The sequence below is a fragment of the Nematostella vectensis genome, chromosome 11 (assembly GCF_932526225.1).
Source record: "Nematostella vectensis chromosome 11, jaNemVect1.1, whole genome shotgun sequence".
Lineage (NCBI taxonomy): Eukaryota > Metazoa > Cnidaria > Anthozoa > Actiniaria > Edwardsiidae > Nematostella > Nematostella vectensis.
In genome coordinates this window covers 8869682-8895186 of record NC_064044.1, presented here as the reverse complement: position 1 = coordinate 8895186, position 25505 = coordinate 8869682, and the positions used below count along the sequence as shown (strand labels likewise).

Below are 25505 nucleotides of genomic sequence, written 5' to 3'. Positions count from 1 at the left end.
TAAATAAGTAACGTATGAGCTTAGTTCCTATAAAAAGATTTCAAGTCGGTCACTTTAACAGGGAACCCAAAAACCACAGGATGCCCAAATAGCATGCGCTGAACTAAACTCTATGTTTGTTAAGAAATCCTATCTACTGCTCGCGTATGTCCATCGATCTAGTTTCTTCGTCAAGTGACTCCTCTTGTGCAGGAGGGGACAGCGTGATGCAAACATCTTTGCCAGCGAGGGCTGGTTCTTTGTCATGCGCGCTTCCCGATACACCGTCCTCTTCACCTTTTGGCATTGCTCGACAAGCAACAAAAGGCTCATATAGGTCGTCAGCGGTATTTTCCCGCGCTTCTCCGTTGTCATGGTCATGATATCCCACGTTGCTATGGTTATCATTGTTGTTACCGCCTGGCACGTCTCCGTTGGGAGTGTACAGGTTCAGGGATGAGCCGGTGATGTTCACCTCGTCGTAGGGCGTGAGGTTAAGGGAGCCTCCTCCTTCGAGCTCGAGGTAACCCTGATTACGCACAGACAATAAAAGTTACATTGTTCTCCAACATTGATCTCAAACCCCAGGCGTGCGTACCGGGCTTCCTGTGCTCAAAAATGAACTGTGAGGCCTGAGATGAGCTCACATCAGAACGGGGATCAGGAGGGATGGTTTTCTGGGACGTCACAATTCTTACCAACCACAGGAAACGTTCCGCTACCTACTTACCGACACGGCCGTCAGCAGGACCTCGACTCTGTTGACGATCACCTCAAATGATGGCCTGTTCAGGGGGTTTGGATCCCACGTGTCCAGCATCAGGGCGTAGCTACGACAAAAAGACCAAATGTTGTGGAATCACAAGTGGCTCAGCGTATATTGCCTCTTAGCTCTTAGGGCCGTAGCAGGGGGTGGGACACTGGGGGCATGTTTTCAAAACTATTTTCAAACTGTGTGGAAATGTTTCTTTATTGTCCCCCCCCTCCCCCCAATATTTCGAGGCCTGCTACGGCCCTGCCTCTGCTGGTGCGGGTATGATTTCCAGTTGAGAGATACAGAGTATTCTGTTTCTCGGCCATGGGCTTATACCCCCCTTCCCCTTCTTGCAAGGCGTCTGCTACTCACTTACATTTTGTCATCACATTCGGGTGGCTGCTCGAGTCGGTAGCCCCGCTTGACCTCGCGTAGTATGTCTTGCCCTGTCTCCATTGCTGCATACGGTACAGTACCTGCAAGAGTACGAAGGTTAAGGGGTGTCTCACGAACATGTTCCGGTAGTAACGAACACTTCCCGAGGTTACAAGACTAAAAGAAGTCTGTGACGCTAAATACGACAGAAGTACGAACAGATCTGGAGATTCGTACGACAGTTAAGAGAGTCTCACGAACATGTTCCGGTAGTAGGATCGAACACTTCCCAAGATTACAAGACTAAAAGCATTCTGCGACAGATGGACACGACAGTAGTACGAACAGTTTCCAAAATGTTTAAGGGGTCTATTTGATGCACAAATTTGTTGGCCCGATGAGGACCCGAAGAGACTTTCAGGAATGAATAAAAGAAACGCGTCGCTTCCCATGGGCGAAGATTATATGAAAATGAATCAGGGATGAAAAAGGTAGTATTGAAGGAGAACAGATTTCGGAAAGCAATGGACACACAATTTGGACATACCTTGGGTTTCAATCTCCCATAGTAACACACCATAAGACCAGCTGGGATCAACAAACAGTTTATTAGTAAGATTTACGGACGCCCTCTATAGCACAAACTAAATCACTAAAGCTTCAATTAATCGGATACCAATCAATGACGGATCAATGACGGACACATGGCCTATTCACACATTGTCTTGTAGCCCTCCTCCTCTGCACACACTTTACCCCCCCCCCCCCCCTCTCAATCCCAACGCTTAACCCTACTCTCTTATCTAAGGATGTTACAAACTAAGTACACATGTATTTACTCACACGTCACTTTTTGAAGTACACGTGTAGTCCTCAATAGATTCCGGCGCCATCCAACGGACAGGTCGCTTGCCCTTCGTATAAATAATTCAAGGCTTAGTGTCGCTTGCCCTTCGTATAAATAATTCAAGGCTTAGTGTCGCTTGCCCTTCTTATAAACAAATCAAGGATAACTGTCGCTTGCCCTTCGTATAAATAAATCAAGTAATAGTGTCGCTTGCCCTTCGCATGAACAAATAAAGGCTTAGTGTAAAGCTTGGTTCTTACTAGTACGGAAGCGTGACGCGAGATTTCAAAGGGTGACCAGACAGAAGAAAACATAACTTCTTAATTTCCCTGTGTTTGAACGAGCGTTTCACTTTTTCCCACTTGTGTGCGCTTGTGTTTGACCGAATCTCACTTGTGGTGCGCCTTGGATTGACCGATTCTCACGTATGTGTTGCGTTTGTGTTTGACCGATTCTCGCTTGTGCAGCGCTAGTGTTTGACTGATTCTCACTTGTGTTGCGCCTGGGTTTGACCGATTCTCACTTGTTCTGCGTTTGTGTTTGACTTTCTTAGAAAGAGCCAGTGTGCTTAACTACGTAGTTAAGAAATACCACATGATCAGCTTATTCCTCGCAGGTCCTCGTACATGCCACTCTCGTAGATGTCACGTGAGAGTCCAAAGTCCGACACTATCGGTTCCAGACTTCTCCCGAGCAAGACATTTCTGGCGGCCAGGTCACGATGTACGCACTAGGGAAAGGGATTGGGGTCAACGTTTAAAGGGGCAGTGTCATGGTAAGAGCTTTGCAATAGCTCTCCGGCCCGGACACAATAAATTTCAGTCAAATATTGGCTTATGAGCCTTCAGTACATTTTGGGGGACTAAAAGTCAAAGGAAATGACCATAAACTGTCAATAAACATAATTTTCAATGAAATATTGAATATTATTTTAACAAGGCATTGTAAGCTTAAGTTTAACTGTTTGTAGACAGTCAAAAGCATTAAATAAACACTGACTCCAGACATGCCCAGTACCATGACGCTGCCCCATTAACAACTTTTTTAGGATAAGTAAACCTTCGGCCATTTAGTGATTTTAAATAAAAAGCATCCGCGTAAACAATCGATTACCAACAGTTATTATGATGTATTTGACTACCCAAGTCATTCATTTAGATTTGAAATGACTCGAATTTATCTTAAATTGTTTTCCCTCCTATTTAGTAAGGTGATGCTCAACTGTAATATATGAGCCTGAAATGTTATCGGACCCCCGATGTTATAGTCTCCCGTGCAGCCGTTTTGGTGTCGCTCCCCTACCCCCAATGGACACCAAGAATGGCCTGCCAGAAAGGGCATCATCAGGTGGGAAGTGGGAAGCATTTAATGGGGGAGGGGGGGACTTTTATTGCTGATTTCCAGGAGGCAACGCTGGGGCAATAGATTTAGGGCATCATGGGAATCCTTTCTGGGACGTTTTCACAGTATACTGCAACTGAATCAGAGTAGTACGGGGGGTCTATAATTGTTAATTTCCAGGAGGCAAGTAAATTTAAAGCATGGACGTTTCCACAGTATACTGCAACTGAATCAGAGTAGTACGGGGGGTCTATAATTGTTAATTTCCAGGAGGCAAGTAAATTTAAAGCATGGACGTTTACACAGTATACTGCAACTGAATCAGAGTAGTACGGGGGTCTATAATTGTTAATTTCCAGGAGGCAAGTAAATTTAAAGCATGGACGTTTACACAGTATACTGCAACTGAATCAGAGTAGTATGGGGGGTCTATAATTGTTAATTTCCAGGGGGCAAGTAAATTTAAAGCATGGACGTTTCCGCAGCATAAATTAATCAGAGCAGTACGGGGGGTCTATAATTGTTAATTTCCAGGGGGCAAGTAAATTTAAAGCATGGACGTTTCCACAGTATACTGCAACTGAATCAGAGTAGTACGGGGGGTCTATAATTGTTAATTTCCAGGGGGCAAAGAAAATTAAAGCATGGACGTTTCAACAGTATACTGCAACTGAATTAGAGTAGTACGGGGGGTCTATAATTGTTAATTTCCAGGGGGGAAGTAAATTTAAAGCATGGACGTTTCCACAGTATACTGCAACTGAATCAGAGTAGTACGAGGGGTCTATAATTGTTAATTTCCAGGGGGCAAGTAAATTTAAAGCATGGACGTTTCCACAGTATACTGCAACTGAATCAGAGTAGTACGGGGGGTCTATAATTGTTAATTTCCAGGGGGCAAGTAAATTTAAAGCATGGACGTTTCCGCAGCATAAATGAATCAGAGCATTACGGGGGGGGGGGAGGAGATCTGTCAGATTGTTGATTTCAGGGAGCAAGTAAATTTAAAGCATGGAATTTCTTTCTGTGATCTTTCCGCAGCCTAAATAAATGAGATCAGTACGGGGAGTGGGGGAATCTATCAGATTGTTGATTTTCAGGGAGCAAGTAAATTTAAAGCATGGAACTTCTTTCTGTGATCTTTCCGCAGCCTAAATAAATCAGATCAGTACGGAGAGTGGGGGAATCTATCAGATTGTTGATTTTCAGGGGGCATGTAAAGGTAGAGCATGCATGTAAAGCATTTCTTGCAGGGACGTTTCCGCAGTATAAATGAATCAGAGTAGCACCTTGTGTTTTTCCAAGTGCCTCATGCCTTGTGCGATTCCGTGAGCAAACTTTAGCTTCTGCACGTAGCTGATCTCTTCGGGCTGTTCAGTGGAGACAGTGGGGATGTTCTCGTACGAGTGGTCCTGAAAGTTGGGCTTCCTGTGGAGATGCAGGTAGTCCAACAAATTTCCATTCTCTGCCAAGCTGACGATAACCCACAGGGGTCCTGAGGGGGAGAATGACAAATAATTACACACAGGGGTCCTGAGTGGGAGAATGTCAAACGATTACACACAGGGATCCTGATAGATTCAATGTAAAATGATTACACACAGGGGTGAAGAAAGTCAAAACCTTTAGTTGTATGCAGTCCCTCTACAACTTAAGTCGTAGAGTTTAAATCAGGCTACGACTTCGCTACGATGCTCGCTTACGAAAGTCGTAGTGTTTAATTCAGGGCTAAGACATGTCGTAGACAGGTCGCATACAACTAAATCGTGGAGTCTATATCCGGCTTAAGGCTTACCATCTACTGTACATGCATACGACTTAACCGTGCTGTCTAGATCCGGCTTAAGGCTTACCATCTACTGCACATATACGACTAAATCGTACAGTCTAGATCCGGGTTAAGGCTTACCATCTACTGTACATGCATACGACTAAATCGTGCAGTCTAGATCCGGCTTAAGGCTTACCATCTACTGTACATGCATACGACTTAATCGTGCTGTCTAGATCCGGCTTAAGGCTTACCATCTACTCTACATGCATACGACTAAATCGTTCTTAATCCGGTTTATAGCTTACCATCTTTTGTACATGCATACGACTAAATCGTGGTGTCTAAATCCGGCTTAAGGCTTACCATCTACTGTACATGCATACGACTAGATCGTTCTTAATCCGGCTTAAGGCTTACCATCTACTGTACATGCATACGACTAAATCGTGGTGTCTAAATCCGGCTTAAGGCTTACCATCTACTGTACAAGCACCAATCAGATTCACCACATTAGGGTGGAAGCCGACTTGTCCCATGATGCTAAGCTCATTGAATAAGTCACGGTACTCCCTCTCTGTTGCGTGACCTGTTAATCAAGGTGTAGTTTAGTTGGCGTTGGCATGTTACGCCGTGGTTCTAGTATTGTGTATTGTTCCGGAATAAAATCAATCCTTAAAAGCAATAGATACCCACAGGAAATTCATGTTGACACTTCACAAGCTTACTTGTGAAAATATGTCTGCTATACTACTGTAGTAACTCTATTCTAAAACGCAATGTAAACTCCAAATCCCCTGCCATTTTAAAGCAAAACCCTTATACACGTCTAATATCCTTGCTGCCCGCCCCTTGTCTACATACGTACGTTTGAATGTCTTTGAATGTCTTTTGAATGCATTTCCCACCCTTTTAGTGACCACACCCATTTTTCTTCTACCTACGTTTGAGTGCCTTTACTGTACACGGTTTGCATTTCCTAACCTTTAAGTGACTATTCCCATTTTCCTAAATACGTGCGTTTAAGAGTGTTTACAGCACACGGCAAGCATTTCCCACCCTTTCAGTGACTACTTCCCTTTCCCTAATACGTACGTTTAAGTGTCTTTACAGCACACGGCAAGCATTTCCCGTCTTTAGAGACAGTTCCAGCGTAAACCTCCCCAAACGCGCCCGACCCGAGCTCTTTTCCGAACTCTACATCGTCCCGCGGGATCTCGTTCCATTCGCACGGGAACTCCCGCAAGCATGCCGCGTAAAGGGTTTCATTATTGGCTGGACCGTCACGTGGGCCGAAGATCTGCCGAACAGAAACGATTGCAAAAAAAAGTGAGAATGTCGTAGCAGGAACATATACCATAGGCTCCTAAGAAGTGGTTCTTTTCTCTGTATCCGCGAGTTACCAAACTCATTGCGTGACAGAGGTCGGAATGGTTACGTGCAAGTTTTTATTTTCTTGTTTCTTAGGCAACAAGGGATTTTAACGAAAATTGTGAATACCTGACGCATAGGGGAGGGTTGGAGAGGCTTGTCAGCAGTTGAGCACCGAGGGCGGAATACAGCCAAGAACAAGGCTACGATGAGGATAGCCAGTCCAACCGGAAGTATGATGGTTAACAATATGACCTTCAACATCCGGTCTGAGAACAAAACGAAAACCGGAAGTACGGTAGTTAAGGATTCGCTCTTTCCCAGTTTTGTGGCGCCATATTATTCAGACTTGACCTACGGTATGACCCTTTCTCAGATGGTCTCCAGTCTCTCTCTCTTCCAGAATATTCATGTGTGACGTCATATCAGTCAAATGAGACACTATTGCATGACGTCATCTCACCTGGTGTCTCTCTCTTATAATCTTATGTGACGTCGTATAATTTAGATTTCATAATATTGTATGACGTTATCTCACCCTTAGTCCATTTATTTGTTATGTCACATCAATCAAATTATCAACCGAGTCTATTAATGTGTCATTGAGGCTTGATGTTAGCGTATTACGTCAACTCTTCTGATGTCGCTATCCCCCGTCTTTAGCTCTCTCCAGTTTAATTGTATGACGTCACATCCTTTACATTTGGCGTCATCACGCCTGGTGTCATGATCCCGAGTCAGATGACGTTACCATGGCACGTAATCTCACCTGGGGTAGTAATCTCCAGTTCCTCGCTCTCGCCAATCTGACTGACCAACTTGCGATGTGTCACAACGCGTACAAAGTAGTCTGTCCCTGGCTCGAGTCCTTCCACCATGCCTGCCTTCGCCTCGCCACTCGCTATGGTCGTAGAGTTCGTGAAAGTAGAGTCTCCATGCTTCATGAATTGAGGAATGAAGCTGTCGATCTCATATTCCTTGGGAAAGTCTGGGAGATCCCACGTTAGCTTCACGTAAGTCGATTGTACATCATGCACTTGCAGATTTTTAACGGCTGGTGGGTTACCTGTGGATATCCAAATATGGTTATCATCATTATGTTTGATGGGGATAGCTGTGGTATATATATGTTATTGTCCTGGGCTACGGACTATGGGAAAAGGTGGCGGAGGGGTTTGAGCCCTTCATTGTGCTCGGCCGAGCGGACGCTTTTCAACAATTTAATCGAATTCTGGCTTCTGTCATTCAAAATCCTTGAAGCGTTTTCATTGGTCAGCACTGAAAAGGTTTCCAATCAACCTCTCCGAATGGAACTGACCAATCAAAAGGCACCAAATGTAATTGCGTAAGCTTGAATGACGGAAGCCAGAACGAACAAAAGAAAGAAATAGAAGATAAGGAAAAAGAAGAGACATTGAATTTTCTTAATTATAGAAACAGTAAAAATTAGAGAAACATTAGAAAAGTTATGAAAGCGTTGTCCTTAGAATCAACACTTGATTTTATCATATCATTATGTTCTACAATATTATTCAAACTTAACATATTATTCTAACCATATTCATGGCTTGAGATAAATGAGAAAATAGAGTATAAATATCTGCGAGCTCTTTCACCAGAAAATTTTTGTAAATAAAAATAAACGAATTCAATTTAATTTGAAGCTGTGAAACCTTTTTTTATTAGCGCAATAATCAAAATTAAGGACATGGTTTCAACTCGTGGGGCCTAGGGAAGCGCGGTCCCTAAGAGCGGTGCGTAGGAGGCTATCAACTCTCTGTTAAGTTCTATTTTAAGTTTTTTTTAAATACTATTGAACTTAATCATTATCGTCTGTTTGCTTACGTTCTGCTGTTACTTCATTCATGTCAATATCATGCATCTATTTATCGGACATTTCTCTTACCATTTTCGGTAAAAAAAATATTTTTTTTTCAAACTGCTGAAGAAATCCGAATACTGCACAAGCCATTCGAGCAAGCAATTTATGGCTGACGGCAGAGCGAAATTCAACTGAACAGGCAAGGTTCCTGATAGGTAAGGTTTATTCCCATTTGAAGGTATACCTCATTCCCAGGGGTTTCTGGGTAATTTTCAATATGGCACCTTATTAAAAATTACCCAGAAGACCCTGGGGACGAGGTTGCTCGTTCCTCTCCGGCGGGACGCGGGCGCAGTCGCAATTAGTAACGTGATTTCTTATTGCAAGTCGCCTATTGGTCGAGAAAAAATCATGCAAGAAAAAAAAAAACGCGTAACATTCCTGTGAGATATCAAATGGTCGATGCTCAAAATAAGCATACCTTCAATGATGACGCCATCGACTTTGAGTTCTCCTACGCTACCCGTACGAGCTTGGGTTACCATGGTAGCCACCACATCTTTCTCCAGGTACGAGTGACTGATACTGGCGGTGCGGTTTGCAAGGACATCAAAGCTTGATATCACACTTCCATTACTGGTAAGAAAAACAGGCGCACGTTCGAAACTAAAGATACGAAAGCTGCTCGTAAAAAAATATATACACCTATTTCAAAGTCGTTGTCCGTGCAAATGGCAGTGCTGCCATCCGAAAATACCAACTGTTAAGGTGGCAACGGCAGCGCGCGTCGGACTATAAAATTTCACCAGGTCATTGGTGATTTATAAAACCGCAAAGTGCGTAGATTTACAAATGTAGCTGGAATAAATATATCAATTACCTGAATGAATTTATGTTGACTTGGAGTATCGAGTAAGACTGTTTATCTGCATACAACAAACTGATCTGGAGCAAGAGAAGCGCATTTTAGACTCGTTAACGAGAGGATTCTTTAGAAAGATAAGAGTTTGAAGGATTTATATCTTCCATAAAGCTAGTGGCTTCTAGTGGCTATTAAAAAAAGGTCTATATATTTGTTCCATACATTCCGCTCAAAGAGGACAACCCGAAAGTCTCAACAGAGTCCCTATAAAGGGGTACTAACGTATTAGGGTACAAGATCTAGACCAACACATCATTAACCTACCTGTTTCTTTATGTTGCTCGCAAGAGCATTGAACTCGGGGCTTTTGGGCTCCTTGAGCTTGCTGCTATATGTTTCACTTGTTATTTTAAGTAGAAATGTAATACGAACTGCATCAGATAAAATAAAATCAGGTCATTACTCATCATCATCATCATCATCATCACCATTATTATCATCACCATCATCATCATCATCAACAACAACAGTAATATCATGACAGTCATTATAATTTAACGTCAATATACTAAATTTTGCATAATCGACATCATTAACAGCATCATATTTTCATCATCATCATCACCATCGTCATCCCATTCATTAAAAATAATAATGATGATAATGATGATTATGATAAAAATATCACTACAAGGAATATACGTACCATTACCAATAAGGAGGTCCCTAGTAGCGATAGCCGAGCCCAATCTGTTGGTCACGTTACACGTATACGTCCCCTTGTCACCGGACACCACATATGTAAAGCTCAGCGTCTCATTGTTAGTTATCACTGAATCATTTTCCCTTTTGGTCTCTTCATCTATTACTATCCGGTGAAGTTTATCATTGAGAGCTAAAGTGGATTTGTCTGGCAGAGTCCATATAATGCTTGCAGGAGGAATAGACGTGTAGTTTAGTGGAAGGACGTGGGGCTTGGTCTCGGTCGCGATTAGTCTGAGATAAGGGGACTGGATAACTGGGATAGCTGTGGTTGAATTAAAAATTAAGAATGAGAACAAAATCCTGGATGCTTGGAATAGCTTTGGTTGGAACAAAAATTACAAAAGAACAAAATCCTGGATGCATAGGATAGCTATGGTTAATATGAAAAACACAAATAAGGACAATATCCTTGATGCTTGGGATAGCTGTGGTTGATATAAAAATAACAAATATTATGGGATAGTCAAATAGTATAGACAAATAGTATAAGAAAACAAATGAGGACAATATCCTGCATGACTTGGATAGCTGTGGTTGTTTTCCTTTACATATTCCGATCTATAACCCAAACCACCATCTTTACATAACCATAACTTTAAATTTTCTCGATTTTTGTTTCACCTAATAGCATCCAATAGCAAAATTGATAGTAGTTATTCCATGTTCAAAACTAACAAATTTATCAATATTGAAATAAGGAATAGGGTACTCAATATAATAATGGTATATATTTTGAACAAAAATCTTAATAATGTATTTTCGAAAAATTTATTTCTTAAATTTTCATACCACATTCGTTGGGCAACTCCACGGTACTGTAGTTCCCATAACCCCCTGCAGTCCATGCACGTACGCGAACTTCGTAACCCTCGCACCGCTCAAGATCGTTGAAGGTGTGCGATGACGTTGTGTTTAGCTCGGTGTCATTGGACATTAGGCCTGACTGGTTATAGAGAAGATACTGGTAACCAATGATAACCCCATTAACCTTGTCACGTGTTATGAGGAGCCAATCAGCACGCAGGGATGATTCACTTGTGAATCGTACGGTCAGCCCTCTGGGTGGTGGCGGGGCTGAAAAGAATCAGGTTGTTATCGACCTTTTTACATAGTATGGGGTCCTGTGTAATTTGGCGCGAAAGAGAGGCTTTAAGTGTTTGAGTTGGAGGTTTGAGTTTGCACTTGCAACATTTATAGAATGTTGATCAACCACTCCTTTGCTATTGTTTATTATTGAAAATACAACAGTTTATTTGCCAGGAAACTTCAAAATATCAATCTAAGAATAGAGTCTATAATAATGTATTGATGATCTTTAATTGAAAATATATCGGTAACTCGCTTGCGTTAGCCGATGGAAATGGATGCTTTGTGTGACTCGGCATTGAGGGGTCAGTATAAAATGGCAGCGTGATAAAAAAGTGGTATTAAACAAACTCCGACCTGCCCAAAGCCTTGCTTCACGCTCGCCGTACACAGGGCCTTCATTATATCAGGATTCATTATAAACAGCTCATTACTATCATCAGGCAGTTGTGAGAGAACAGGCGCGTACCCAGGAATGGCTGAGGAGGGTGCGCAGTCACAGGAATCATGGTAAAAAAGCATGGTAAAAAAGGTTTCCATTAAAATGCATAAAACCAATACCCAACGCGAAACCATACACTTGTATCTAAATCGCGCACAATAAAGTTAGTTATATTTCTTTTTGCAATTGTTGTAAACATATTCAGCTTTAGTGGCTTATTTGCGTCCGGAATATGAGTCAAATTCCTTAAACGTCGATCATTTTAGTGATTTCTCACTAACCCTGTGTACACGCCTGGAGAACACAACTAACTACTTGCTATCATCGAACAGCAATGAGAGACGAAAACACAAGACAACAAGGGTGTCGAGGTTAGGCTGACAAGGTTAGGCTTTAGCATTAGCGCTGTTAGCATTGGTCACGATGACGGTAATGGTAATGGATGTCGAAGTGATATATGATACTTGAAAAAAAAATGATGATGGTGATGTAGCCTGCACAGCTGGCGGTTTTGCTCATTTTCAGGGCAGTTTTTTACGGGGAATACGCGAAATCGTTCTTAATTTGTTTTGATGGTTGGCGAGAGAGCAAGGCAAATGTAAGGGACGCCCGGAAAAAAGGACAGGACTTGTGGGAAAAAACACATACACTTGCCCCAGCTCTCTCGCGCGGCCAGACAGGAGCAAAAAAATTGCAAAATTCAAATTGCAAGGTTTTATTAGCATATATTTGTTTGATTTTTTGCCTAGAGGTTCCTTGTGAAACAAAATAAGCTTTGGTACTTTTTGGTAAATAATCCGTTCTTGAGATATTAAAAATCTTTCTTGAGAAAGAAAGATTTATTAAAAATTTATTAAAGATTTATTTATTAAAAATCGTTCTTGAGATATTAAGTGCACCAGTCCCTTAAATTCAACTGAGGAGTTCCAAATACGAAATTTCAAAATCGCCCAAAATTGGTTTAAAGTTAGCCCCTGGCTCTCTTATCATGGTAAAAAAAAGTTTGAGTTACATACAATAAATATTTTTCGAGAAAAACTGAATTTACGATTTTGCCTATCAAATCGCCGATTTGGGGGCATTTTTCACCTTGCGTAAAAAATCGCAAAATATTCTTTAAATATATGCGGAATTAAAAATAGCGATACAGATCCTTAGAAAGGAGTTGATAAGGTATAAATAGAGTGGTTTCTTCACTTTTTCCGACAAAAAAAGGATATTTTATTGCTGTCTAAACATGTCAATAAAAAATGTCGACTTGAATAATAGTCTAAATTAGGGGCTTATAAAACCGATGGTACATGGATTTTCGCAGAAATTTTGCACTTTGAGCAAAGATTGGTGTTATTTCTTTCGATTCAGCAGATAAAAAATTGGGGGAATCAAATTCCCGAATTATAATGAAGCCGAACGCAAATCGGCGATTTGATAGGCAAAATCGTAAATTCGGAATTTCTCGAAAAATATTTATTGTATGTAACTCAAACTTTTTAACCATGATAAGAGAACCAGGGGCTAACTTTAAACCACTTTTGAGCGATTTTGAAATTTCTTATTTGGAACTCCTCAGTTGAATCTAAGGGACTGGTGCACTTAAGAATCTTGATTTGTCAGGAATTGTCCAATTTGGGCAAAAATTTAAGCACTGATACTTGTTCATAATTTATGGCAACTTTGCTTCATCATATCTCAAGAACGTATAATCTACCAAAGTACCAAAGCTTATTTTATTGTATATTGTACAAGGAACCTCTAGGTTTAATATAAGATATTATTTTATGGCTACGATAGTACGCGCGCTGTGATTGGCTAATTCGTAGTCGTGACATTCCCGTATTGCCCGTCTCTGAGGGCATTACGGAATTCCGTATTGACCTACGAAAAATTTTTCCCAATTTTTTGGTTTTTGATATTTTTCCCACCTTCAAACTGCAAAACGAGTGAAAGCGAACATTCGAGTAGCGAATTCTAACACCCAGAAGAAACAGAAATGTTTAATCAGCGGGCCGTCTTTTTCCGTATTCGGAGCGGGACATTTTGTGAGCTTTTTTGTGTTGCTTTGTTCGGTTGCACGAATTTCGCTAAAACAAAATCGACCAAAAAAACAAAGCCACCAAAAAAAAAAAAAAAAAAAACAAGAAACAAACAGGTCTTAAAGTTGATAATGTGAGATGACGAGCACTTTGAGTCGGAGTTCTATTATCCTGAAGAGGGAATTTTTGACACAAAGAAAAACAATAAGATCACGAGCCGCCACCGATAGCCAAAAAATACAAAGCTTAAGTTATTTATATCGGATAAACAAACAAATGGATAAATAACAAGGGGTGTAAAGACCCAGAAAAGTCTCTTTTAGAGTACTAATCAAAACGCCGCACAAAGCGATTGGCCTTTTCATTTTAACTTACTTCAGAAGTTTGTTCTCTACATACCGTGGATTTTTCGAACTAAACAGTCCATTCATGCCGTGAGGACTGACAACTCAGCTTTCTTTGTTATTGTTTGGATCAACTTCACCTATGATAAAACCTGTAGCTTCCAAGAGTCGTCCAATTACTACCAATTACTTGTTGTTGAATCTTTTCACTCATTTACATTTTTAATTTGGCAGCGCGCGAGTGTTTTTAGTTTTCCCGCCTTTTTGAAATCGATCGATAAACTAATCGATATTCGCGCGAAAGCGAAAGTTGATTTGTTTTTCTTGTCATTTTTATTTTAAAAAGCCATATAATAAACAACTTACTAACCGAGAGTGAGGTCATGCCGGGAAATATCAAACTGAGGCTTTGGCGTATCGACCGAGGCTTTGCGAGGTTAATATAACCAACCATACAACTTGAGCTTTGCCATTTTATGCTCCTGTCGCGCGGCCATACAAAAAAAAAACATCAAAACAAACTACGAACGGTTTTACGTACACACGGATAAAACTGCTCTGAAACTTACCAAAACCGCCAGCTACGCAGGTTATGATGATGATAGTAATATTGATACTGATGATGATGGTACTATTGATAATGATGATGATGATAATATTGATAATGATGATGATGGTAATAATGATAATGATGATAATGGTAATATTGATAATGATGATGATGATAATATTAATAATGATGATGATGGTAATATTGATAATGATGATGATGGTAATATTGATAATGATGATGATGGTACTATTGATAATGATGATGATGGTTATGTTGATAATGTTGATGATGATAATTTTGATAATGATGATGATGGTCATATTGATAATGATGATGATGGTAATATTGATAATGATGATGATGGTAATATTTATAATGACAATGATGGTTGTGATGATTATGGTTGCAGTGGTTTGATAATGATAAAATGATGATGGTGATGATGATGATGGTGATAATAATGATGATGAAGGTTGTAGTATGAAGACAGAGTATGTTGATGAAGATGATTACGATGGTGAATAATATAATTGTGATGCAATTTATTTTTTTATCTAGAGGCTTCTGTCACGACGTGCCAAGGGGATGTGAGGTCTCGGCAAGGCAAACCCCGACACACTACACATGACAGGACCTTACTAATTTTACAGAACTAATATGGTAAATAAGATGGATTTTTTTGTGTGGGTAGTGATGGAATATTGATCAGAATTCATCCATGAATAGTGTTCTTATATAGACCATAGTATTTTCAGCAGTAAACATTAACAAAAGATTGGCTGATCAACACTCTTTAACCCTCCCAAAATCCTTTTTTTTGTACCCCTCCTCCCCTTTTCCCCAGCATCTTAAACAAGACAAGGAAATCAATACATACTACCACAAAATACATGAAGTACCAAACAGGAAAGGACGACAGCTGCTAGCCAGGTCATAATGTGGAGATCTAAGAACATTAAGGTTTGTACAGATTAGTCATTCAACAAGGACCACCTGGGGCGGGGGTTAACACCAAAATTCCGGGTACAGTCAAGGGCCCTGCTTAAGGGAGTGGCAAATGGTCAATCCGAAAAAAAACCTGAGACGGCGAGAAGGCTACTTTGAAAATATGAGAAAACGAGATCTTGCTTTTCTATAGTTCCGAGAACAAGAAGTTGAATCTCTAAAATCAAAGAATTCAAGATGCCTTAAAATTTGGCAAGCAAATCAATATTTCTAGGGACCTTTCACCACCCCTTGCATAGATACTGAGTAATTTCGTGACGTCAAAATTTCGCACTGGTATTTTGCGACACTTTATTTTTGTGATTTTCCTAATTTCGTAAAAATCTGATCACTTTATTTTAGCGATTTTGGGATAATAAAATCAAGTAAAACAAGTGGAATTAAATATGCTGTAATCATCAAAACTGAAACAATTTGTAACAAAATGATGCGTGGGCTAAATTTAGATTCATAAAAATCTATAATTACATGTCCAACTCAACCCCTCACTGTACTATATGTACATTAGATGACTTAATAGACAAGGTGTTTACATAAAACAGCCAATAACACCCAAAGGCTTCTTGTGTACTCACTTAATTTTCGTGCATCCTAATTTTCGGGTCACTTTATTTTCGCGGATCTTTTAAAAATCGCGAAATTAAAGTGGCGCGAAAATTTAGTGTAATAAGGTATGGGGGAAGGTGAAGAGAGGGAATCCCCTTCACTCCTGTGGAGGATCCCTGATACTCCAGCTGTACACCTGGGGCCGGTTCCTGAAAGGCGGATGAACTTAACCCTAGATTAGCGCCTTATCCCGGGTTAAAATTCGCAAATCGGAGGTTAGCTAAACTACGGAAAACTCACCGTTCCCGAAAGCCAAGTAATCCCCCGATTTACTAACCCTGGATAAAGCGAGTGAAAAACTGGTTTGACGAGTAGAATTCACACAGGATACTCACTGTAGATCAATTCAAATATTTACATTTGGTGATTTTATTTTTGCAAATAAGCCCCAAAACACCTCTACATCTCCTGTAATTACCTCCATTTCATTGCCAAAAATGTCATTTGCAAGATTCGAGTTTGGTGTGTGACACTAGCGAGACAGATTCATTTCAATTATAACTTTCCTGTAACTTTTTGTCTTTCCCAGCACAGTTTTCGTGTCAGCATCGCAACGAAGGTCGCATAACATAGCGACATTTTATGAAACTTTAGTTCTACTACAAAGTTTGGGAAGCCTGTGTTACGCCAACGAAACCGTAGGTTAGCGAGTTAACCGACCTCGCGAGCAGGGTTAGATTTTACCTCCAGAGTAACCCAGAGTTAATGCTAATCAGCGTTTCGGGAACAGAACTAATCCGTGGGTAAAAATTTAATCGTGGGTTAGGGCAAATTTAACCTTGGCCATTTTTTGTGTTTGTGCGGTGCCTCTTGTCTTGATACAGGTAACACATTTGGATATGAAATGACCAACAGCAGAGCTCCCTCCGAGTATCCAATAACCAGAAGCTCTGATTTCTGAGTGAGTTCTGCTGCGTCCCTGGTGACTTGAGAGAGCATGGACATGCCCTATTAACAGCTCTGCCACATGACATTTCCGCGGTAGGACCACTGGGTGCTTGACTGCGAACTCTAGGTCTGCATTTCGTAAGCGTCCCCCTACTCTCAGGATTCCGTTTGGATCAATGAAGGGGTCGAGCTTGCGCAAGGCGCTGGTTGTTTCAGAATACCTGGCTTCTGTCTTAAAGCGGCAATTTCCTCTGGAAAGTGTTGCTTCTGGACCGCTTTCAGGATTTCTATTTCAGCGCGAGTAATTAGATCCACGTCGATGTCGCACGCCGTTCGGTTCGATGTGTGATACGATGATCGATTTTGCACGCCTTCTTGGTGTTTGTACTTCTGCTGAGTTTGAGAACTTCTCGAGACGTCGGATGAGATCAAAGTGCTCTACGGTCTTGGTAGCTAACGTGGTCGTTGGCCTCACCTCGGGGTCTTCGTCTTGTATGGTGGTGTCTGGCACGTGGGACGTCACACGGTCTTCCCATAGAAATCGAGGCCCTTGCCACCACCGATCGTTGTTGAGGAGGGCTTGTACGCTAAGACCGCGCGATGCGTCATCTGCAGGGTTATCGTCCGTGGAAACGTACCTCCATTGGTGGGGCTCCGTCTGGTTTCTTATCTGCTGCACCCTATTTGCGACGTAGCTGTGAAGGCGCTTTGCATCGTTGGTCACGTAACCGAGTACCACCTTGCTGTCGGTCCAGAAGTATTCCTTCAAATTTTCGTACTGGAGTTCCTTTCGAAGGAAGGCGCTCATCTTATCTGCCGTTAAAGCTGCTGTGAGCTCTAGTCGAGGTACAGTTACCTGTTTAAGAGGCGTGACACGTGACTTAGCCATTACCAGGCAACAATGGATGAAACCTTGGCGGTTCTTCAGTCGCAGGTATGAACATTGACCATATCCAGTTGAACTGGCGTCCGAGAAGTGGTGAAATTCTGCAGAGGCGATGTCGCCGAAATTGGGCGGTTCTTCAGTCGCAGGTATGAACATTGACCATATCCAGTTGTTCTGGCGTCCGAGAAGTGGTGAAGTTCTGCAGAGGGCGATGTCGCCGAAATTGGGCGGTTCTTCAGTCGCAGGTATGAACATTGACCATATCCAGTTGAACTGGCGTCCGAGAAGTGGTGAAGTTCTGCAGAGGGCGATGTCGCCGAAATTGGGCGGTTCTTCAGTCGCAGGTATGAACATTGACCATATCCAGTTGAACTGGCGTCCGAGAAGTGGTGAAGTTCTGCAGAGGCGATGTCGCCGAAATTGGGCGGTTCTTCAGTCGCAGGTATGAACATTGACCATATCCAGTTGTTCTGGCGTCCGAGAAGTGGTGAAGTTCTGCAGAGGGCGATGTCGCCGAAATTGGGCGGTTCTTCAGTCGCAGGTATGAACATTGACCATATCCAGTTGTTCTGGCGTCCGAGAAGTGGTGAAGTTCTGCAGAGGGCGATGTCGCCGAAATTGGGCGGTTCTTCAGTCGCAGGTATGAACATTGACCATATCTAGTTGTTCTGGCGTCCGAGAAGTGGTGAAGTTCTGCAGAGGCGATGTCGCCGAAATTGGGCGGTTTGTAGCAGCGAGGGATCTTTAATTTCGACAATGAGTGAAGATCTGTCTTCCATGGTTCCCACGCTGTACAATCGTTTTCTGGAACTTTCTCATCCCACCCCTTGTCTTCCTTGCACAACTGTTGCAATATTTGTTTACCCTTCAGGACGAAGGGCGCGATTAAGCCGAGCGGGTCGAATACCGAGCTTACGACGGATAGGATAGATCTTCTAGTGGGTGGTCGATCCTTTAATTCTGTTCCGAATTGGAATTCGTCCGATTCAACGCACTATTGCGCTCCGAGGGCTCGTTCATTGGAAAGCCTATCCATTGTTAGGTCGAGGTCTTGTACACCCTTTGCTCTTTGATCGACTGGGATTTGCTCGATGACTTCCCTTTTGTTGCTTGTGAACTTTTGTATGTTAAACCAACCTTTGCGGCACATTGCCTTTGTTTTGGTGATGAGCTCGTTTGCTTCTTCTACCGTCGGCACCGACTTCAAACCGTCGTCAACATAAAAATCTTCCCGCACGAAGTTTGCGGCGTCTTCACCGAATTCCTCCTTGTTGTCTTCCGCGGTTCTCTTCAGAGCGAAGTTTGCACACGCGGGAGAAGATGTTGCTCCGAACAAGTGGACGGTCATGCGATATTCCTTTACGGGTTTCGATGTGTCTCCGTCTTCCCACCACAAGAAACGAAGGAGATCTCGATTTTCTGGGGCGACCTTCACTTGGTGGAACATCCCTTCTATATCTGCCATAAAGGCTACTTCTTCTTTCCTGAAGCGAAGAAGGACTCCTGTTAAGTTGTTTGTCATATCCGGTCCTTGCATTAGGCTCCGGTTCAGCGATGTACCGTTGTACTCTGCGCTCGCGTTGAATACCACTCTCATCTTGTTTATCTGTGGGTGATATACACCGTGATGGGGTAGGAACCAAACTTTACCGTCGTTTCTTCGTAACTCTTTGACAGGGACCTCTTCAGCGTGCCCTTTCTCGATGACGTCGCGCATGAAGGATCTGTAGTATTCGCCATAAAGTCGTTCGTGAGTCGTTTCTTTAGGCCTAGTAAGCGACCTAATGCGATTTGTCGGTTGTTAGGAAAAGTATCTGCGCCCGTCCTGGAGCTGACGGATAGAGGAGTCCATTTGATCTAGAAAACTTCTTTCGTCTCGAGAGAGGGTCTTCTCCTCGGCGGCGGTATTTTCGACAAAGTCCTGTCCGAACATCTTATTTATTTGCGATGGCGAGATAATCTCTTTAGTTTGCGTGCGAAAAACAAAATGACATGTTGAGCCATCGATTGCTGGGTCGGTAGTCACGATTGTATTGATGTGTGCGTCTGACTCGCCAACTGCATTTGGGACAGTTTTTCCGATGATACCCCATCCTAGAAGCGTCCTTTGTCCATAGGGGTCGTCCTCTCCTCTGGGAATTATCTCTCGTGGCCTGATGGCGCGCGCGCAGTTATTGCCAATTAGTAGGCCCACTTCGATATCTTCTTTGTGCGGCGACAGTTCGTTGGCGATTTGTTCAAGGTGAGGCCACGTGCGCGCGAGTTCTGGAGTTGGTATCTGTGAGCGCCTTGCGAGGATGGAATCTCGCGAATAGGAACGAGGAAGAGAGATTTCCGTTGTTTGATTCAAGCCTTTGAAGACGAGTCCGTTTACCTTTTTGCATTTAATAACGTCCTTTCCTAATACGGTGTTTAGCTCTAGCTGTGTGTCGAAACCGTTGATTGACAGCTTCTCGAGGACACTGTCCTTAACAAAACAGGCGTCTGACTGATCATCGAGCAGCGCGTACACAAGGTGTTTTTGTGAAGGGTCTGACGCGTGATGAACCCAAACCGGGACGATTAAGGAGCTTGCTTCGTTCTGTGTCCTTTTAGTTACGATGCGATTGATAACAGAGGATTCTGGATTTTCTCTTTCTTCGCCATTGCGATTCCTTTGTTTAGGAACATAGTTAGGGTCGTGCAAGGTCGAAGAATGTGTGCCTTTGCAGGTCTTGCACGTCTTCTTCCGTCGGCAATCCCGGTTTTAGTGGCCAAATCGTAGGCATCCGAGGCAGCGTCCTGCTTTATAACGAAGTCCTTTCGTTGTTCTGTTGTGAGTGCTAAGTACTCTTCACATGTCTCGAGGGAATGTACTCCTTTGCATTTTGGACACTCTGGGGTTGAGCCTTGTTCTTTTTGTTTTTGATGGTCGCCGCCAGATTCCTTTTCTTCGACGCCGGTAGCGCGAACCCCTATTTGTCTCGGTGGGGGATTTCGGTTCTGTGTGCCTTGACGGGATTCCTGTTGTGGCTCGAATTTCCTGCCTCCATTCCTCGAAGATGGGTGCGATATCACAGGGTTACAAGCGATGCGCGCTTCCTTTTGCAAAAAGGCACAAAATCTTGAAAAGGGCGGGAATCCTGGGGTGTCGCTTTCGCTGGCTTGTGCTGTTTCATCGGAAATGCATGCGTCGACTTCTCTTCCCCATCTGTTAATTAAATAATTCGGCAGTTTGAATAGCATCTTTTGGTTTTCCTCAGGGTCGTTCAGAACATGGAGGTAGCTTATGCTTGTCATCACAGCTAGGGTTTGGTTTAGGAAATCCGAAAACTTTTGAAGGGCGTGTCCGTCATTGTTGGCGATCTTGGGCCAGTCGTTGATAGCGTTGTCTCAGGACTGCCTTGGCTTGGTGATACGAGGCGATGTCTTCTCGGTTGATATACCCGCTGATAGCTTCTTTGGGATCTCCAGCGGTGTACCGTCCGAGGTAGTAGAGGCGTTCAGAAGGACTGTCCGTCTGACCTTCAACGATAGTCTCAAACGATTTAAGCCATCTCGGGTAGTGTAGCAGGTCGCCACGGAAGACATCTGGCTCCGGGAGCGGAAGAGCTTCTCGTTTTCTTCTCTCGCTCAACAGATCAGCAAGTCTGGTCAAGGGATCATCGTTCGGTAGGAGCGGATGTGCTCGAGGTGTTTCTTGTGGCGGTTGAAATGGAATAGGATCCGATGTCGGTAGCGGAACTGGGGAAAATTTAGGCTTGAATGTAGGAGCCTGTACACCGAATACGGTCTGTAACGGGACGATCGATTTCACCGGGACATCGATTTGTCTAGGCGGGATTCCTGTGGTCCACGTAGCGTGGTGGACGTCATGCGAAGGCGCGTAGGGTTTTCTCGGACTATAATCGGTAAATGTATGGGGCGCGCTGACGAACGTCACGACACCTTTCGCGTTGTTCGGTAGGCCTGTGGTCTCGGCGCGCGGGACTGGTACCGAGGGGTTTTGCGAAGAAGTGTTTGTCGATGCTTTCGATGGAAGGAGTTCTGAGTCAAATCCAGAGAACGGATTATTATTAAACATTGGGTTTCCTGTGCTAGATTGCGTGATTGGAACTGGCGTGACGGGTATAAGTGGTTGTGGTACGGATTGAGGAAATTCCAAAGGCGAGTCGATGATTGACGTTTTAAAGGGTGCCGGTGTTGATTGCGGAAATGGATATTCGCCGAGCTGAGGGGCCGGAAGTGTGGTTGGGACAAAATGGTTTGCTGATTCAATATTTTTATCGTGAATGGATTCTAAAGAAAGAGTCACGGAGCGCGCTTGAGTGTATAGATACTGCTGTAGAAGAGTTTCGGAACAGTTCTCAAGCGCAGAAAGGTCGGGTTTATCGGGGTCTTCAATGTTGATTATAGCGTTAAGCTCGGCCCGAGTGATTTCATATTCTTTCGCCAGCTAACAAAACCACATTTGACAGATAGTGCTTGTTGTCAATTGACACCTTGGCTACTAGATAAGGCTCTGACAAAACAAATATATTAGTGCAGAGACACGAATAGGGAACTGTTTCTTATTCAAGTTAGTTTTCGCGAATAAGGAAATGGAATCTCCCAACGTCCGATTTCGTTTTACGACTTATCCGAATAAGGAATAGACTAAAAAGAGGGTCGTTAGTGTTTTTTAAACATTTCTCGAATAAGGAAATGGTATTTCATAACGCCTGATTTCGTTTTAACTACTTGTCCGAATAAGGAATAGACTAAAAAGAGGGTTTTTATATTTTCTTAATATTTCTCGAACAAGTAAATGGAATCTCCCAACGTCCGATTTCGTTTACGACTTATCCGAATAAGGAATAGACTAAAAAGAGGGTCGTTAGTGTTTTTTTAAACATCTCTCGAATAAGGAAATGGTATTTTATAACGCCTGATTTCGTTTTAACTACTTATCCGAATAAGGATTAGACTAAAAAGAGGGTCGTTAGTGTTTTCTAAACATTTCTCGAATAAGGAAAAGGTATTTCATAACGCCTGATTTCGTTTTAACTACTTATCCGAATAAGGATTAGACTAAAAAGAGGGTCGTTAGTGTTTTCTTAACATTTCTCGAATAAGGAGAACATTAATTTATTATACCGATGTGATGATCAGCAGCATAAAAATATTACAACATATAGAGACTAAATAATATCCCTTATATAGTAAACACCTTATAGTAAAAGCTTACTTGGCAAACAAAAACACCGCAGTCGTCCGAATTTGTTTGAACTGGTATATTCTGTTGACATACAAGAACTGTCAGGAGCGTAACCCTAAGTTCTCAGTCATAAATATAATAAAAAAGGATTGTATTAGACGATCCCTCAATAAAGGGTCTGAGAGCGCATCTTGTCCTAGGTACGCACCTGACTGACGTTATGCACTCTGTTAAAAAAATAAAATAAACATCGGGAAAATGCTCTCGAAATCAGGCGTTATAAAATACCATTTCCTTATTCGAGATATGTTTAAAAAACACTAACGACCCTCTTGTTAGTGTATTCCCTATTCGGATAAGTAATCAACACGAAATCAGGCGTTATGAAATACCATTTCCTTATTCGAGAAATGTTTAGAAAACACTAACGACCCTCTTTTTAGTCTATTCCTTATTCGGATAAGTAGTTAAAACGAAATCAGGCGTTATAAAATACCATTTCCTTATTCGAGAAATGTTTAAAAAACACTAACGACCCTCTTTTTAGTCTATTCCTTATTCGGATAAGTAATTAACACGAAATCAGGCGTTATGACATTTCCTTATTCGAGAAATGTTTAGAAAACACTAACGACCCTCTTTTTAGTCTATTCCTTATTCGGATAAGTAGTTATAAAACAAGATCGGGCGTTATGAAATACCATTTTCTTATTCGAGAAATGTTTAGAAAACACTAACGACCCTCTTTTTAGTCTATTCCTTATTCGGATAAGTAGTTAAAACGAAATCGGGCTTTATAAAATACCATTTCCTTATTCGAGAAATGTTTAAAAAACACTAACGACCCTCTTTTTAGTGTATTCCCTATTCGGATAAGTAATTAACACGAAATCAGGCGTTATAAAATACCATTTCCTTATTCGAGAAATGTTTAAGAAACACTAACGACCCTCTCTTTAGTCTATTCCTTATTCGGATAAGTAGTTATAAAACAAGATCGGGCGTTATGAAATACCATTTTCTTATTCGAGAAATGTTTAGAAAACACTAACGACCCTCTTTTTAGTCTATTCCTTATTCGGATAAGTAGTTATAACGAAATCAGGCGTTATGAAATACAATTTCCTTTTTCGAGAAATGTTTAGAAAACACTAACGATCCTCTTTTTAGTCTATTCCTTATTCGGATAAGTAGTTAAAACGAGATCGGGAGTTATGAAATACCATTTCCTTTTTCGAGAAATGTTTTGAAAATATAAAAAAAAACCCTCTTTTTAGTCTATTCCTTATTCGGGTAAGTAGTTAAAACGAGATCGGGAGTTATGAAATACCATTTCCTTTTTCGAGAACTCTTTCCAAGGGAGTCGTTAAAGCGAAATCGGGCGTTATGAAATTTCCTTTCGTTTATTGAGAAATGATGAGGAAACACTGACAATCCTCTTCATAGTCTATTCCTTATTCGGATAAGACGTTAAACGAAATCGGACGTTGGGAGATTTGATTTCCTTATTCGCGAAAACTAACTTGAATAAGGAACAGTTCCCTATTCGTGTCTCTGCCCTAAGATAGTGCTTGTTGTCATTTAAAAATGACAACAAGCACTATCTGTCAAATTGTGGTTTTGTTTGCAAGGTCAAATTCCTTCTACACGCGTACGTAGTCAAGTTAAGCGTGAATATTTCTCCTCTAAATATATTAACGCGTTTGAAAAGAAAGCCCAAGATACAAATACACTTATTAGATGAGAGGTAGATTTCCTCTCTTTGGCTAGATTCATTTGTGAAAGCGATTGCACGCATTGCGTAATTTGACCTTTTGTAGCATATATAGTCTCATGTTCACAGCTCCGTTTAGCAGCAAAGCACGTGAAAGCAACCAGAATTACCCGACGAAATGCTGTTGGACTTGTTCTGAATAAACTGTAATGCCTAAATACTGTTTCAACTCGAATTAAAATGTATCATGTAAGTACCCCCCCAGATTTGAATAAGGAACTGAGCGAATAAGAAAACAGACGAAAAAGGAACTGCGAATAAGGAACCAACTTCACGCTGGTCAATTAGGCGAGCTCGCCTTTGTCTAACTAGAACTTTTGCTTCAGCACCAGTTTCAAGCAAATGAACATGAATTTCACCATTACCAATTCGCAAGCTGGCACAACACCATTACCATCCAACAACTAATACTATAAAGCTTTTACGTCAAATAGATTACATTTCCAGCATAGGCATTTCCAGAAGTAGGCTAATTGTATTTGCAGAAAATATCGATAACGTATTCGTAACCGTAAACAGTACTTGGGGGACCTCGCAGAAAGTCAGAGCTTTCAACAGATCGTGAGGCCTGCTTATTTATTTGTTGATTCTGGTTCGATTTACCTTATCTCTCACGCCATATACTGTAGTTTGTTGTAGGGCTAGACTTGAATTGTTTATCTGAGGGAAAAGAATCTTCGATCTGACGCGGTCGATCATGGTGTGGAAGTTAATAACTCCCTCAGTTGAATATTCATCAGATCAGGTAGAGTTGAGCATTCCGATGTTAACGCATTCACTTGTGTAACGCAACGTCTGCGAGTAATTTAGAAGTGATCAATGTCA

The 25505-nt window shown here is 41.9% G+C and overlaps 2 protein-coding genes across 2 annotated transcripts; both read right to left on the bottom strand.

Annotated features, from left to right (window-relative positions):
* Positions 1-89: 89 nt before the first annotated feature.
* Positions 90-25393, bottom strand: LOC5498519 (angiopoietin-1 receptor). The gene is made up of 19 exons (XM_048734564.1): positions 25284-25393; positions 15223-15291; positions 10677-10961; positions 9829-10149; positions 9447-9559; positions 9141-9205; positions 8742-8896; positions 7208-7504; positions 6568-6707; positions 6163-6367; positions 5546-5656; positions 4586-4791; positions 2569-2685; positions 2447-2527; positions 1952-2022; positions 1656-1696; positions 1110-1209; positions 710-809; positions 90-508 (listed from the first exon to the last, which is right to left on the bottom strand). Exons 2-19 carry the CDS (start codon positions 15278-15280, stop codon positions 134-136), a joined length of 2841 nt encoding a protein of 946 aa, XP_048590521.1. The 5' UTR covers positions 15281-15291; positions 25284-25393; the 3' UTR covers positions 90-133.
* LOC116615632 lies at positions 18840-21009 on the bottom strand. The gene is made up of 2 exons (XM_048734563.1): positions 20561-21009; positions 18840-20468 (listed from the first exon to the last, which is right to left on the bottom strand). The coding sequence occupies exons 1-2, from the start codon at positions 21007-21009 to the stop codon at positions 19532-19534; spliced, it is 1386 nt and encodes a 461-aa protein (XP_048590520.1). The 3' UTR covers positions 18840-19531.
* Positions 25394-25505: the final 112 nt, after the last annotated feature.